Source organism: Harpegnathos saltator, unplaced genomic scaffold (genome assembly GCF_003227715.2).
Source record: "Harpegnathos saltator strain DR-91 unplaced genomic scaffold, Hsal_v8.6 scaffold202, whole genome shotgun sequence".
Taxonomy (NCBI): Eukaryota; Metazoa; Arthropoda; class Insecta; order Hymenoptera; family Formicidae; genus Harpegnathos; species Harpegnathos saltator.
The window spans coordinates 2,211,154-2,229,328 of NW_020229987.1; the positions used below are offsets into that span (position 1 = coordinate 2,211,154).

An 18,175-nucleotide genomic window follows, 5' to 3' on the forward strand; every position below is an offset into this window, starting at 1 on the left:
CGGCTGCTTTTTTTAAATGAAAACAGAAAATAAGAAGTTCCCGGAAATGATGCTTTTTGGCTCGAATTTCGATATTTTCGAATCAGATAAACACGATGTTATTGTTACAAACCCAAACGTTTATCAACTGAATATTATTGCCAGATATCAAAACTAAAAATTAAAACCTTTTGCAGACATTAGAGATTAGAAAATTACATAGTACAGCAATTGACCGTCAGATAGACCGAATTAATTCACACACCTAATAATATCAAATAACATAATATGATTTATAAGTATTAATTTAGTAATTAAATATTTGTAATAGTTATTAATCATTAATATTATTTCACACGTTGTAACTGATGAATTATGTAGGGAATAAGACCGAAAGTTAAGTTTTTATTACTATTAATTTTTTTGACGCATGCTGTAGAATTCCTCAGTGGGAAAGCTGGATATACTGTACAGGAATGATGAATATACAATTAGATTCTTGGATGGAGATTTTGCATGATGCCACCGAACAGAAAAATATGATGCTTTTTGAGTATCTGTCTTGTGTAAATGATACACGTATTATTAACCGTTATTTAGATATGATATTGACTTCGGACCTTGAAATAAAGACAGAATTAAACATGGCAAAAATATATCGTTCCATAGTGAAGAAACATATTAGGAAAGATGTCGTGTTGAATTATGTGTTACTGAATTATAATAAAACAATAACCAAGTAGGTACTCCTTTTCATGATCTTTTTTATTATCATCATATATAGTGGTCTATTAAGACTAAATCTAATATTTTGTAATTTTATAGATTTCCTAATGAATTTCAAGATGACTCTTTATTGGGTTATATTTTAATGAATCTGAATTCTGAAAAACAATTAAGCAAGGTAAATTTTACAATGTTGATATTCTGAGTTAATTATTTATCCAAACAATAATTTTATATAATTTTATATTTTCATTGAGCCGCGTGGTTATTAAATATATTCATTCCGAATACATTCAGCTGCATTAGTTATTAAACGTGAAAGAATATGTCGCAAATTGATTATATATAGATCTGAGCAACTATTATTCAATATTAATAAATTTATTCAAATTATCTGTTTTAGATATTTAAGCTAATAAAAACTAAATATCAGATTGTGGATCTTAATATTCATAGTAAGTTTCATATTTGGTATGAAGCACGACAGAATCAAATAGGTCAAATAATAAAAAAGTTTGAAATGTTTTAAAACAATGGAAGTTATGAATAATGAGAATTTTAATCTGTCGAATCAGCAAACAAATTATTCAAATACAATTCAAATGCACGAATTCTACTCTCTACTTTGTAAACTGCACTTTTATAATAGCAAATATTTATATAAAGCATATACATATTGCATAATTAACATATATATTTTTCTAAAGTTTCATAATGTAAACATTAACGGAGCAAATGGATATTTCGAAGAAAGTAAGCGTATCTAAGAAAAGAGACGTACGAATTTCTCTCAAAAACTATTAACTCTTAATTTTTACTTCGTAATTCCTGAATTACAATATTATTTTTTTCATACCCGTATATTGTAAGCGTTTCTTCAGACGCAGTTGTTATCTGTAAACTTAATCTTTCATTTGTGAAGGACAAAGAATTCTGATCCCTTGGAAGTGCAACGTTTTTATTTTTTTAATTAAGATTTTGAATGTGAAGTTAGTTGCAAATTATAGAATGTCCTTATTTTTTATTTTAATGTCCATTAAATCGATAACACCGGTTTGGACCAGTTATACAGTCTACATCCACGACTTTGCACTTTATTACAGTGTTTACAGATTATGTTTCGCAATGTAAATATAGCATCATCGATGATTTACCGCGACATGATTGTCTGTCCAAAAAAAACACCGTTGTAAAATTATATTATTTCATACAGAGATACCAATATTTTTATGTTAATATTCTAAGCATTCTCCAATAAAAAAGATTACATATAATTAATAATAATTAATAATAATTAATAATAATATAAAATCATATATAATTATACATAAATTATAAGTTATATATGATTTATATGTAAATTTTGTCTCTCACGTCAAGAAAATTCACACGTGACAAAATTGATATGAACAGATTGGTTGAATATACGAATTTATAACAATGTGATTAAAGAGCGATTTGATGTCGATCGGTATATTATATACGTTATGTTCTAATTTCTATTTAAAAGTTATATTTAAAATTGTATTTGGTATTTTCGACTTTAATGTTTCGATCTTTCATGTATAATGTATTCTGATTTGCATTAAAATTATATTTAAAATTGTATTTGGCATTTTCGCATGTACACGCATCATTGGTGATAGGAACCACTATGATTTGAAGATATGTACACAATGTAAGAATTTAATTCAGAGAAGAAAAATTTTTCTTGAAAATATTAACATTTGTATATTGAAAAATACTATATCAGCTGAAGCCAGAATATATTCAATTTATTCAAAATATTTGAAAGAAGTGTAGGATATTTTACGTACTATTTTGCGTATTTTATGGTGTATATTTTTATATTATCGAAGCTAGAAATATATTCGCAACTATTAATTAAACTATTAATTAATTGTCGTAAAATATAAATTTGAAGGATTATATGAAAATATCACAAGTTATAGAATATATATATACAGGGTCCTCAAAAAGTCCGGGAACGCTAAAATATTTCGAAAAATATGAAAGATACGAAAAAGTTTGATACAAAAGTTATAGGGTTTAAAAAGATCTATTTAGTAGTCATATCAATTTGACCATAGGTGGCGTTGCTAAGGTCATATGAAGGTCAACTTAGTTTTTTTAAATAGAACTCTCTATTTTTTATTGGAAATTCTTGTAGCTTATCTCGAGAGCTTTCCAAAATACTATAATGAAGTCATTTTTTATTAAGTTCTTTTCGAGTTATTACGTTTCAAAGTTACAGTACCGTCGGCATTAGCATTACCCAAAGTGTACCGCGCGGAGGTGCGATTAAAGATGTTTCTCGGTCCACATATTCCAAAAACGAATTGCGCTCGCTCGTATCTCGCTTTTTGTCTTTTTTGTTTCTTTTTCCGATTATAATATTACATTTTTCTCTGAAAAATATTGACCGAAAAAGAAAGAATATTGCTACTTCTTATTATTTATACTTATTATTTATCGAGGATTTGGTGACCGTATTAGATCATATCAAGAAGTAGCTGATCTATTCAATGTTACACATCCTGATCCTGATCTCCTATTTCTAAATCCACCGTTTGCAGAACAGTGACTAGTTTTTTTTGGAACGAGAACAGCTAAGGATCGATCTTGTAGCGGAAGGCCAAAATCCGCAACTAATGACGATAAGACTTTGGATGTTTTTCAATCACTGCAGGAAAATCGTCATTTGTCCGTATCAAAAACAGCACAAGCCCATGATATCAGTGAAGGCAGCGTTTCTAACATTTTAAAAAAGCATAAATATTATCCGTATAAAATTGTTATCGCTCAAGAACTTATAGAAGATGATTTTGATAGAAGAATTCAGTTTTGTGAAGAACTGATGCATCGGTGTGAGGATAATGCTAACTTTTTGAATTTTGCTATTTTTTCTGATGAAACCATACTTTAAATAAATGGTGCTGTTAATTGCCACAATTGTAGATATTGGAGTGACGAAAATCTACATTGGATGAATGATTTTCGCGCACAATATCCACAAAAATTGAATGTTTGGACAGAGATCTGTAGTCGCGATATTATAGGCCCATTTTTCATAGATGATGATTTTTTCATAGATGATAAATGTTGAAAAATATGAAAATTTATTGCGAGATCATATCAATCCTGAAATTGAAAATTTATTTAACGCAAACATGCAAAACGTTTGGTTCCAGCAAGATGGAGCAGGACCTCATTTTGAGGTACGAGTTCGAGAATTTTTAAATTGTTCTTTTCCTAATCGATGGATAGGTAGAAGAAATGCCATTGAGTGGCCTGTTAGATCACCTGATCTATTTTCTCTTGATTTCTTTTTTTGGGGACACATCAAAAATAAGGTTTATGCGACGAAACCATGTAATTTGGAAGACCTGAAGAATCAAATAATGCAGGAAGCATCTCTGATCACTTTAGAACAAATAAGCCATGTGATCAATAGTTTCTATGAACGTTTAGCTCATTGCCAAACAGTAGAAGAAAGACATTTTGAACATTTGATTAATTGAAAAAGTAAAAAACAATAGCTTCGAAAATGTTACCTACATACACACACACACACACACACACACACTACGGAGAAGGTTTGGAGTCTTAAAATACTGCGAGAGTGACGAACCGTAGGGTCCTGATCTCCGTAGTGACACACACACATACATACACACATATGCGAGGTGTAATTCCGACCGTGCAATCTCCGCGTGGTACACTTTGGGTAATGCCGATTATAACTTTCAAGCGTCATAACTCGGAAAGAATTTAATAAAATATAATTTTATAGTGTTTTGGAAAGCTCTCGAGATAAGCTATAAGAATTTCTAATAAAAAATAGAGAGTTCCATTTAAAAAAACAAAGTTGACCTTCATATGATCTTAGCAATACCACCTGTGGTCAAACTAATATAACTACTAAATAAATCTTTTTAAGCCCTACAACTTTTGTATGAAATATTTTTTCGTATTTTTCATATTTTTCGAAATATTTTAGCGTTCTCGGACGTTTTGAGGACCCTGTATAATATATAGTATATTATATATTTAATAGAAACTTTTCCGTTTATTATGACATTAATATTTAAAATGAACACGAGGAATTGCATTTGTGCTGATTGTTTGGAAAAGTAAATACTAACATTTATAGCTGTTTATAATCAGAGATTATTTAAAAATTATCAGTAGTAATTTGTTTTGATTAATGTTATGGGTTAAATTAGTCAATCATATATTTTTCTAATTACATTTTCTTTCCTATCTAAATACGTGAGTTATATAAAATAATGTTTAACAAAGGTTGTGTAAACGAAACCGTTTTAAACAAATCGTTTTGGAAGGAAACTTATTACATATTGTTTCTGTAAATCACGTGTTTGTAAATGTCTAACTGTAAAGGACATTTCTTACGTGAAATATTATTTTCATTTGGTCAACATTCACTTATTACATATAACGATACTCACAACTATCACCGTTAGTTTGTATTGTTCCTTAAAGAAGGTAAGTTGTGTCAACTCCAAGAAAATAAATTTAATACTGTGTTTCTTTATACTATCATATTCTAACTAACGTTTTAGTATATATGTAATTCTTATTATTTATTATAGGAAATTACTCTAATGTCTATGTTAATGTGTAAAAATATTATAACTTTATCATAAAGCGCATAGCTATTGCATGAGATCTCCTAATTTCTTGATCTTCAATTATTCGACCAATATCGTGTTTATGTTATATTTCGTTTATGATACGTCTTAAATGTTTCGACTTAATCTGACCCAAATGCCTTTCATGAAATTCCTTGCGACATATAAGTATTACGGCAATTTCACTTTATTGTCAGGTTAATCATGGTTTACAAAATTAACAAAATGTTATGATACCTATTTTATTTAGAATATTTGAGACAAATATATCTTATATTGACCAACATGTATTGTTTTGTCTGATAGACGGTACTAACTCTGCCTTGCTTAGTTTAGTGATTCGTTTTTTCTATATATTCTTTCTTCTTTTTCATGTAACAAAATCAAAATTAAAAGGTAGCATTGCTATATAAATGTTATGCATTATTTAAGTAACGTGTTGTCTAATTTAAAAAATAAATTTTTCATACAGAGATTTTTGGACCAGAAATGGGGACAATATACTTAAGAATATTCTGCGGTGTTCTGCTGTTTAATCTGGTTGATCTACTTACTATAGAAAATATCGAAAAATGTACAATCAATTCTGGGCGAATAAACCTTACAAAAGTAGCGCCAATAGGATATAAAATAAAACTTTATCCATCATTTACATTTGAAATGATATCGGTCATAACTGATATTAAAATACAAGTTGAAATACCAACAGCAGATATAAGTTTTCATATACGCAATCCGGATTTGAAAAATGCTTTGTGCATAATATATTTTGTGTATAAAGAGTCTGATGTACTATGGAAGTGTAATGATGAGAAGAATGAAGTTTATAGACCAAACAAACTAAGATATTGTGCTAAACATGAAGTTTTGACCCTGAGCTTTTCCGATTTAATACCCGAAGGAGAACATGTTTTACACATAGAAAACAATTTCCATTGGAAAAAAAGCCACATTGTGTATCCAAAAGATTTGACTAAAGATCTAAAGTAAGTAAATGAAATATTATAATCCCAAGATTGCAATTATAATTATTTTTTGTTAGCCATTGCTCATTTATGGCACTTCAATTGCTATCCTGGAGAAAAACATTGCCGGAATCGTTCATACAACCGTTCAATATAAATATGTTTTAAAGTTTGTCTTAGTTTCTTTAACAAATTTACATAAATTTTTTGCAAATTCTAATATATTTCAAATGCCCAAGTACGAATTTTCAAAATTCACAGCATTTATCAATACTGTATAATGTTGTTGAAACGAATTTATTTTCTTCACATGATGTAATAAACTATAACAAGAGATATTCAAAGAAAAAAATTTATAAAATCCCTGAATAGGTGTACAACTTTGCTTCCGCCGTTTTTTCTCGAAACTCGAGACTTTATTGTAAAAAACTGGTTATACATTTATGATTCAAAATATTGTCCATCGCTTTGTCCATTGGCCACTACTTTCTCTCATTTTTCGGACAGCATAGGAATCCCGCGTTGAAAAAACTGGTCATCTTTTGAAGCGATCCACGAATCGATCCAATTTCTTACTTCTTCATAAGACCGGAAGTGCTGGTCAACCAGGCCGTATGCCATTGATCGAAACAAGTGATAGTCAGAGGGAGCAACGTCTGGAGAATACGGCGGGTGGGGTAGGACTTCCCATTTCAACGTTTCCAAGTATGTCTTGACCACTTTCGCAACATGGGGTCGAGCATTGTCATGCTGCAAAATCACTTTATCGTGTCTCTCGTTGTATTGCGACCGTTTGTCTTTCAATGCTCGACTCAAACGCATTAATTGCGTTCGATAACAATCGCCTGTGATTGTTTCAGTCGGTTTTAACAGTTCATAATACACTACGCCGAGCTGGTCCTACCAAACACAGAGCATGATCTTGGAGCCGTGAACATTCGGTTTGGTCGTCGATGTGGAAGCATGGCCGGGATATGTCCATGATTTTCTGCGCTTGGGGTTATCGTAATGAACCCATTTTTCGTCCCCAGTCACAGTGCGATGCAGAAATCCCTTCCGTCTTTGCCTCTCAAGCAACTGTTCACAAGCAAACAAACGCCGTTCAACATCTCTCGGTTTCAACTCGTACGGCACCCAGTTTCCTTACTTCTGAATTATTCCCATGTCTTTGAGGCGTTTTGAAATTGCTTGTTGAGTCACTCCCAATGATCGTGCCAGTTCTTCTTGACTTTGACACGAGTCTTCATTAAGTAATGTCTCCAATTCTGCATCTTCGAAAACCTTCTTTCTTCCACCGCTATGCCGGTCTTCGATATGAAAATCACCGTTCTTGAAGCATTGAAACCACTCACGACACGTTCTTTCACTAATAGCGGCCTCACCATAAGTATTTGAGAGCATTCGATGAGCCTCAGCCGCAGATTTCTTCATATTGAAGCAGAAAATTAAAACCTCCCGCAAATGACGAGAATTTGGCTCGTAAACTGATATTTTCAATCGAGAATAACTTTATGATGCAGACACAAATCGACTAATGTTTCTATGGGGTTATGTTGACAGATGCCCAAGTTTATTGCATGACGTCTATGATCTATTTATTTCGACCACTACTTACCGCTAAAGCCATCTATAGGAAAACGGTGGAAGCAAAGTTGTATACCTAATATATATATATATATATATATATATAAATGATTTTAGAATGTTTTCTATGACTAGAATATAAAATATTTTTGTTTGATTAACAAGATATTATAATTAGAGTTCGGACATTTGCGTCTAATAACGCCTGCAAAGACACAATGACGTCTTATCTGATGTAGAACTATAATCGTAGTTCTTGAAATTATTTTATTGAAAAATTGCTATTAAAAATTTCATAATATATCAATAGATATTTTGTAACACAAATCTAAAACATAACATATATTTTTTATACAACATGACGGTGTCTTGTTATATTACCCATTGGTATAAACGATGATATTGCGTCTCTCATGGCGTTTAACCTTCGATAGAAGTTTGAATTGGAAAAACTAACGCGGTAAGCGACATAAAGATTCGAAGTCCGCTAAGTATGTTTTTAACAAATGTTTTCTCCAGGATAAAATAATCCATAATATTTAAGCTATTTTGTAACAAATTAAAGAATCAAGCCAAAGAAGAGTTTGAAACCACTTTCGATATAATCTATTTATGTGATATATAGGGTGTCCCATTTTAATGTCCCACTTCAAATAACTCTTCAGTATTGAAGTTTCAAGGAAAATGATCTAAATAAAAGTTGTAGGGATTTAAGTGAGCTACCTTATGATGACCTTGACTTTGACCTCGACCTCTATTCTCATGGTCATTTGAAGGTCAACTTGCGTTTTTTAAACAGGAACTCTTACTTTTTATTACACTGCTTTTTTCTACTAGTTAATTTGAACAACTTTTGTTTAATACATTTTTCTATTTGTCTAATATTTTTTGAGATATTTGAGGAAAACTTGATAACTTTTTCAATATTTAACTTACGATATCTCGCTAACTATTTGCCGGAAGAAAAGTGGTACCAGACTTTCTTGCTTTATTTAGTCTCAAGAAAATATTTTTACAATAGCGCTCTGATTTTTGTTAATTTGATGATTTTGAAATTTCCAAAAGTCAGTAAGTTAACAAAAGTCAAGGCGCTATTGTAACAATATATTCTTGAAACTAAATAAAGCAAGAAAGTCTAGTACCACTTTTCCTTCCGGCAAATAGTTAGCGAGATATCGTAAATTAAATATTGAAAAAGTTATCAAGTTTTCCTCAAATATCTCAAAAATATTAGACAAATAAAAAAGTGTTTTAGACAAAAGTTGTTCAAATTATCTAGTAGAAAAAAACAGTGTAATAGAAAATAAAGATTCCCATTTAAAAAACGCAAGTTGACCTTCAAATGACCTTAAAAATAGGGGTCAAGGTCAAAGTCAAGGTCATCATAGCTCACTTAAATCCCTACAACTTTTATTTAGATCATTTTCCTTGAAACTTCAATACTGAAGAGTTATTTGAGGTGGGACATTAAAATAGGACATCTTATATAAGTCGTGATATAAGTCATTGTGAATAACAATTTGATTGTGAATAACAATAATGAAATTATAATGTTGTGAAATGCACTTTTAAATATAAAAATAAATTCTCAGAAATATTTTTACATCATTGATAAATATAGAATTTTATGCAAGTCGTTATTATGGTTATATAATATGTATATCCACAGACATCAATGTTTCCACTTTATTTTAATTTTTTAATTATATTATTATTATATTTATATTAATATTTTAATTTTAATACTTTATAATTATTCTATTATTTTGTTTAATTATTTTTTTTTCAATGAAATTAATATACATGTTAATGTGCAAAATAATTCGTGTACATTGTTTTATTGTATGGTTTCATACATAGAGTTCACTAACTTCAATATTTTGTACCAAATATTCCACGACAGCAACTTAGATTGATTTATATAAAATACTTCAACATAATTCGAATTTACTATACTAAGTACGTTTATATACGTTTTTACATACGAATATTATATTTTGCTACGGCTGAAAGCTAGTAATTTTCAATTATATTAGTAATTTTCATTTATATTAAAAATAAGCATAAATTCTACTTATAAAAGTGAAAAAAAGCATGATGCTATATGCATTTAATATGAAAAATTCTTTTTATGCTATTCTTACAAATATATGCCAATTAATAATGTATATAAATTATACTAAATATTTATATCTGACTTAAAAAGTTTCTTTTTAAAATGAGATAGCTGGATCATCATAAACTTATACAATTCATACGGGATACGAGAATTGTTTCCATGCTGGGACCAAACGGAACTAGTATCATCTTTCTCCATTACAGTCCAACATAATAAATTATATACGATTTTATCAAATAATAACAAAGTCGATGTTCTACATTACGGAAAAACGGACAAGGGATTGCAGACTACAATTTTCGATCAAATTCCCTATCTATCTCCTTTTTCTATAGCGTTTGTGATAGCACACGATCTAAAAAAATATGACAGTTTCAAGTATCATCGATTGTGGCGCCGTTCAAAGATAATGGAATTATCTGAATACGCAAGCTCAGTAATAGAATTTACAGCGTTATATTTTTATACACACATGAATATTACTGATAAAATCCTACAGAAACACTTGCCAAAAATTGATCATGTTTTAATCCCAGATAGTCCAATTAAGTCCATGGGAAAATATGGACTTATTGTTTACAGGTATGCAGGTCTCTGCTTAAAATGTTATCATTTAAATTATTAATCCAAAAGAAATCTCCCTAACAATAATTGTAATACATTTGAGATCAATCTTATAATCCTTTATGTAATTTCGTAAAGCGTACTAAGTTTGTTTAAGATCTTATAAAGTATTCTTGGTGTGGTAGTAAATACATACATAATTTGCTGATTAATAACAATTTAATCTTAAAAAGTTTAGATAGTAAAAAGAAGAGTTTAGATATTTCAATAACATTCAATTTCTTGTTAAATAATATAGCTAAATGATAATATATAACAATTTTGCGGATGTAAGCATATACTCGTATAATAGTTAAAAGTATGTAATGTGTGTGCGTGTGTTATGATACAAAGGATTTTTGTCACATTATATACTATTAAAACTGATGTGTCTATGTTACGTCATTATGAGACTAAATGTCATGATATCGTATGACATTCCGTTATACAATATGAAGTTCCGTTATATTAAACAAGTTCTATTCTGTTCAGAAAAAATAAGTTAAGCCTCACACAATATACGTAATATACATATAAGCTTCATTAAATTGGACATATTAATTACGAAAAGAGCCAAACAAATAGAACTCTTTCCAATTTACAGAGAAAAAGATGTTACGTACAATAAAACTTCAGATTTTCCAAGCAAACGTGTGGAAATTGCAAAACTAATAACGTACGAAATAGCACGTCAAATGTTCAGCAATCTTCCAAAGCAATATCCAAAGGAAATTTGGTGGATGAATGAGATAATTGCGTCGTTCTTCAACTATTACATTTTAACGGAGGTTACTTTATGTCATTAGTAAAAAGTAGTAGTATTAGTAAAAAGTATAACTACCTGCTTCTATCGTTAAAACACAATGTTAATTTCATATAAATCTACTTTTTATAATATTATATTAAATTCAGCGCAATAATTTATGTTTCTAGTTTACGGTGTGGGAAAAGAAGGCAATGGAACTGTTTGTAGTTCAAAATCTACAGACTGCTCTGGATAGTGACATTTATTTAGAGCGTGAACCGATTATACATAAAGTTAAGGACGATAATGGAATTGATGGATTACTTTATCCTCTTTTATATCATAAAAAAGGTAAGATTTACGATAGTTAAAAACTGTAATTAAAAAATATTTCTAAACTATCTGAATTTTTCATATGCATTATTGTCTGGATCATCACAGCATTTGCTTTAATTCGCATGATGCTCCATCTTGTCGGTCCGTTAAAGTTTCATGCAATGATCAAGGAATATCTTATGAATGTTATATAGTGAGTTGATTTTCTACAATATTAAATATATCATAAATACTTATAAGCACAGGCTCTTTTAACTCTTTGCACTCGGATGTCCTCTCTGAGGGAACATAAAGATTTTGTTAATGATTATACATGATAAACTTATGCGAGCGCAAATTTGTCAAAAATGCATATTTTCTGAAGTTTTCACTCAAATGTCACGAAAAATCAAATCAAAATATGATATATGTACTGAGGTATATGTAAAAATATATCAACCAATGTTACGTAGAAAGAGAATGTGTAAAGTGCGTTTATAGCAGTATCAGCACTTTTCTAATGTCAACACTTGAAAATGGGACTGCATTGTTTGCTCAAATAGGAAAACACCAAGTGAAAGACGCTAAACAAATTACTGTTGTACAATATGCATCAAGGAACTGCATTGCATATCGGTGACTGCTTCGGACGTTACCACACGTTATATATAATTTTGATTTTTTATCATAAATATGTTCCTCAATGTCTATAGATTCATATAAATATAAACCAAATATCATTCATATAAATCATATAAACCAATTATCATTACAATAAATTACTTGGTCTCAAAACTATTTGATACGATGCGATTCCTATTTGTACATTTTTCTGCCAAGCTGTCGGTAGATAACGCGCGAGATGGCTCCGAGTGCAAAGGATTAATATACAACAAAAGTAAGAGAAATCATAGAATATGAAAGCCAATCGTGCGGGTGTTATTGCTGATAATTTTAAATTCCGGGATTATAATGTTTAAACGTATAATGACGCAGGAATATGAATATCTTTCCAAATTCATGTATGCGGCGAGTAAATCTTCTACGCCAAACAATTCCGTAACTTATTATTAATTTTTTATTCATTAATTTATTAGTAATTTATTATTAATTTGAATTTATAAATTCATTAATTTTATAAAAAGTTAATGGATTTAATAAATGAGTAGACAAATTATAAAACAAATCTGAAAAATATTCGATCACGATTTAACATTAATTATTTCATTAATTTATTTATTCATTAATATTAATGAAAAACTCACTACCCTCAGAACTAATTAATAAAAATATTCAGCATTAATCAATTCTCGTTAAATTTGCAAAACATACTGCCTTAGTCAGGAGTCTCAAATTTGAATCTCCTCATTTATCCAGCAACATGCTAAACTAAATCATTGGTTATCGGGGGTCTAGACAATATTTGTTACGATTCAAGTATCTGTAAATTATTTGATTTGATGAAAGTAAACTATACGCTTGTGATGCTTACATTTTTATTAATTTGTAATGTGTTAAGCAAAAAATATTTGACTTCTTTATCAAATAATGTCCTGAACAGTTTGCATACGATAACATATGGTTATATTATTCTTATATTATGTACACAGTTATAATATATTATACATGCATAGGTATATAAGCAGTTAAATGACACGTTTGTTTATGCATTTCTTTAATAATATAATTTATTTTAAAAATTTTCGTTATAATTTATTTTTGAATAGTAATATAAATGCTAGCAACGGAAAAATTAAAGATTAAAATTTATTTACACAGTAAAATTGTTATTGTTATTGACAGTGTCGACTGGAGCTTCTTTGAATTTTTGGGAAAATTCCATGAAACATATTATGGTGGTTATACAATAAAAGAAATAATGGACTCATGGCTAATGGAAAGACACCATCCTGAAATACATTTTTCTCGTGATTATAAAAACGAAGTAGTGAAATACAGTGCGTCATACTTTAATGAGAATTCCAAATATAAGATACCTATAACTTATTCAATTATGTCAAATTTCGATTCCTTCAATACTGGAATGATTATTTGGTACAACGGAACTAAGACGCAATTAATTACTAACGTCTCTTCAAATTATATTTTCATAGCTAATATAGAACAAATTGGTAAGTACAGACTAATAAACTTATAATGTTTCATTATTTATTCTATAAAAGTTCCTATGTTTGTACATATTCTTGAAAAGAATCGAAGTTTTTTTATCTAATTCTAAAAAGTAGCATTTTCAAAGCAGTGTTCGTATGTTGTAGAAAGATAAAAAGGTGAACATTTAATTTATGGAAATGACTTCTGATGATCTTGGTTCTTAATTTATGTTGTAGAATTTATTATAATTTAGTGTATTTATATATATATATTATATATATATTATTTATATATATATATATTATATATATATATTATTTATATATATATATTATAATTTAGTATAATTTAATCTTAATTTATGTTGTAGAAAGTCATTTGTGATTAATGTTCACAAGATTTTAATTGATGGCCATTGTATATTAAAAAAAAATTATTAACAAGTTATTGTATTTATTATCACTTTACAATTTTAGACCACGACTTACCATACGGTAGTAATTGTTAAACTTATCATTGACATATTTATTCATGAATTTCTTTATACATTTAAACTCAAACTTGCAGAAAGAACTGTATTAATTTTTCTAGGGGTCAATATCTTGGCATGCTCGTTTGTTAAGGCAATCGCATGAGGCAAAAGACTCGAACAATATTCCTACAGATCTTACACAAATCTTATTTAGAAGCCCTAACAAATGTTGCTAAAATGTTAAGTAATTATCTACATTAACGGACACCTTACGGATCACGCTTGACCTTGACATATGTTATAGAGGATACATTCTTGAGTAACTTTTTTTAATAAATTAATCAGTGCTCGTGCTTCATTAAAAAGTTATTAACAAAAGAAGTTTGGTATATGCGTAAGTTGCAAGTGTATTTAACACGGCGCGCTACGCGCGTCCTATCCACCACTCCCCATCCCACCACCATATCACCTGCCCCGTCTTTGATTGGTACATCTGTTCGGACCTATCAAAGATTTAAAAGAATTCTCCAATCATGAACATTTGCTACTGAGTGATAGTGGAACAGTTTTCTCCGCTGAACGTAACCAATCACTTTTGTAAACATACTGCTTGTACTGGTACAGTGGAAGAGTGGGTGGGGGAATAGGATGGGGTGAAGGGGCTTATACTGCTTCCTATATTTCTATGTATACACTATGTTTGGATTAACTGTTTGGATTGTACTGTAAATAACATCAGCTTATGATATCTGGAATTTAATTCCAGGATAATCAAAATTCCAAAACTTTAAAATCAAATATCTTGGAAACTATAAGCGACCCCCATATAGTTGTATCAGGAAGTCACTCAGAATTTCATCCTTTATAACATATTTCAAAATAAAAAAATCAGGTGAGGTGCATCCCTTTTTATACATTTACCTCTACTTCAAATATACTTCAACGTACAATTATAAAACTTTAAAGTCAAATATTTCAGAAACTTTAAGCAACCCCTATATAATTGTATTAGGAAAAGTCACTCAGAATTCATCCTTTATAACATATTTCAAAATGAAAAAAATCGGTGAAGTGTACCCTTTTCTATATATTTCCCACCAACATTTTTTTAATAACTTTTTAATAAACAGTGACCGCCAGCTAAAACCTTCCAGCATTACTTAGAGTGATGATCTATATAACATATAACTAAAATTTTTGAGATCGGGAGGTGGTCCCCATTGGTGAAATCATTGCTATATTTTCCTTACTTTTTTGGTTAATAAGTTTTTAATAAAGCACGAGCGTCGATTAATTTATTAAAAAAAGTTACTCAAGAATGTATCCTTGATATCTATCTATAACATATGTCAAGGTAAAGCTGATCCATGAGATGTCCGTTGATGTAAATAATTACCAAATGTTATTTCTACGATAATTTTAGTTTATATGAGAAACTCGTCAATTTAGTAATATGAAAGATTTTAACGATAATTTGGAAATATAATTTTGTAGTTTCATGTTAGCTTGTACGTTTTTATGCAAAGTGAAGAAACCTATAAAACCATATATGAATATTTATTTGTTAATAAATTTTTGATAAACTGTGATCGCCAGCAATTTCTCGAAAGTACATACTTAATTTCTTTTATGACAGGTTACTATCGTGTTAATTACGATAAAATAAATTGGCTATTACTTTCTGATTATCTCCAAAGAGACGGTAGTACACAGATACATGTCCTCAATCGTGCACAGATTATCAATGATGCATTCTACTTTACAACAATAGGCAAATTAAACATTGATATCTTCTTCATTATCATTCGATTTCTAAAATATCAGTTAGATTATATAGTATGGTATCCCATGTTTAATATTTTGTCGTATATGTCAACTTACTTGGAATGTCCAAAAAATGCAATGGTGAAGGTGAGTAAAAGTAAATTTTACAAATAAAATTTTCCAACACTTTTCTATATGTACAGTCGTTCAAAAGAATGTCGGAGAAGGGTACAATACTCCGCAAGCAAATCTAGAGATGTATCTCTGCATTACACGTTTATTATCATGTGTACCGTAACATACAACAAAATGGACGTTATATAATTGTTTCCAGATAGTTTTTTTAGATATCTTCGATGGACTTCTAAAAAATATAATAAACCAAGAAAAAGACAATAAAGACAAAATAAATCCGGCATTAGTATTATTAGGACAAAAGTGGGCATGCAAGCTGGGTCACGAGGAATGTAGAAACGTCATTAGGGACAAATTCCAATCGCATTTGTTCAATAATACTGAATATGACGCGTAACTATTGTTTAAAACCGCTATTTATGATATCATCATGTTTCCAATAAGCTAATATAATTTACAAGCATCAATTTAGCATGTTTTTAATAGTATTTTTAATATCATCTCTCACACCATAATTGATGATTTAGATATTTTGTTTATTATTGTTTATTTCTTTTGACGTATGTTATAGAATTCCTCAGTGGAAAGAATGGATGTTTTGTACGGGGATAATGACTTTAAATATAACTTTGTGGCAAAATATTTTGCACCTTGCTATCGAACAGAAAAATATGATGTTTTTTGAATACTTGTCTTGTTCAGATAATGAAGATATCATTATATATTATTTGAATTTGATATTGAATACGAATCTTGGGACGGAGGCAGGATTAAACATGGGAAAAATATATCGATCTATAGTGAAGAAACATGTCAGGAAAAATGCCGTGCTGAAATATGTGTTACTCAATTACAAGAAAGCACTAACTAGGTACTTTTTATTTTGAAAATTGTACGCTTTTTATTATTGTGAGATGTAATTGTATCAATTAAGACTAAATCGTGTACTTTGTAATTTCATAGATTTCCAGCTGAACTTGATAATAATATTCTATTGAGTGATATCCTTATGAATGTGTATTGCGAAGAACAATTCCATAAGGTAAATTTATAATGCTGACTTTTCTACTTATATATTTATCTCTGACATAATTTTTTTTGATTTTGTATTCTTCGCGTACGTTAAGCTGTTTTAATTGTTAAAACTCAGGAGTCAATATTGCGATTTATCAGTTTTATGTTGGATTGTTATTATTAATCAAGTGATTATTATTTAACACCAGTTATTGCATTTAAATTATCTTTTAAAATCAATCTATACAAATCTGTTTTAGATCGAGGGAATAATAATTCATTTTGTAAAAGACATTTATATTGATCGGTCTATATTCAACATATGGAGTGAAGAACGACAAAATCAAATAAGTAAAGTGCAAAAGAAGTTTAAACATTTTTAAAACAATGAAAAAGAAACTAGTATTGTTATCTGTCAAATTGATGAGCAAATTAATATATAGTACAAACGCACAAATAATTTCTAATGTTTTCTCTCTATATTATAATTTGTTTTGTTGTAACGACTATTTATATAAAATACGTTTATTACACACAATATGATGTATATTCTTTCTGTATAACTTATTAAGGTATAAATGTGTATATAACATAAGTTTTTATAAGTAAAACTTATATAAAACTTACCTTTTTAAGCAAAAAGGTAAAAACAGGCGCCAAGTACAAGCGTAACACATATTGTGTTATTTTTAAAAATTTCAAATCCAAATTATTTTTTTAAGGTATATATGCGTACATAGCATAAGTTTTTACAAGTAAAACTTATAACTATAATAAAACTCTACAACACTATTTGGTACGTGTTGCGCTTGTACTTGGCGCCTGTTTTTTACCTTTTTGTTTAAACCTTGGCGCCCTTTTTTTACCTTTTTGTTTAAAAAGGTATTACTTTCTTACTGAATCGAAATTTTCCGTGATTCGGACTTTATCTTAAATATCTCCATTTAGAGACAACGTACACAAAAATCACAAGAACATTTTGCTTCCTAT

The 18,175-nt window shown here is 29.3% G+C and overlaps 2 protein-coding genes across 4 annotated transcripts in view; one reads left to right on the plus strand and one right to left on the minus strand.

The window, feature by feature from the left end:
- Nucleotides 1–18,175, minus strand: part of spri (Src homology 2 domain-containing protein sprint) — a 251,680-nt gene that overhangs the window by 160,780 nt on the left and 72,725 nt on the right. The window lies entirely within an intron of this gene.
- Nucleotides 5,147–17,633, plus strand: LOC105189914 (thyrotropin-releasing hormone-degrading ectoenzyme-like). The gene is made up of 12 exons (XM_011152318.2): nucleotides 5,147–5,211; nucleotides 5,830–6,343; nucleotides 10,134–10,607; nucleotides 11,233–11,416; nucleotides 11,562–11,724; nucleotides 11,815–11,902; nucleotides 13,492–13,820; nucleotides 15,909–16,183; nucleotides 16,371–16,564; nucleotides 16,743–17,042; nucleotides 17,135–17,213; nucleotides 17,446–17,633. The coding sequence occupies exons 2-12, from the start codon at nucleotides 5,847–5,849 to the stop codon at nucleotides 17,566–17,568; spliced, it is 2,706 nt and encodes a 901-aa protein (XP_011150620.1). The 5' UTR covers nucleotides 5,147–5,211; nucleotides 5,830–5,846; the 3' UTR covers nucleotides 17,569–17,633.

Excerpts from the sequence above, each read along its gene's own strand:
- LOC105189914 (XM_011152318.2), top strand. The coding sequence starts at position 5,847 with ATGGGGACAATATACTTAAGAATATTCTGCGGTGTTCTGCTGTTTAAT. Across the intron at positions 6,344-10,133 it reads GATTTGACTAAAGATCTAAA|CTGGATCATCATAAACTTAT; the intron begins GTAAGTAAATGA and ends AAAATGAGATAG. Across the intron at positions 10,608-11,232 it reads TATGGACTTATTGTTTACAG|AGAAAAAGATGTTACGTACA; the intron begins GTATGCAGGTCT and ends TCCAATTTACAG.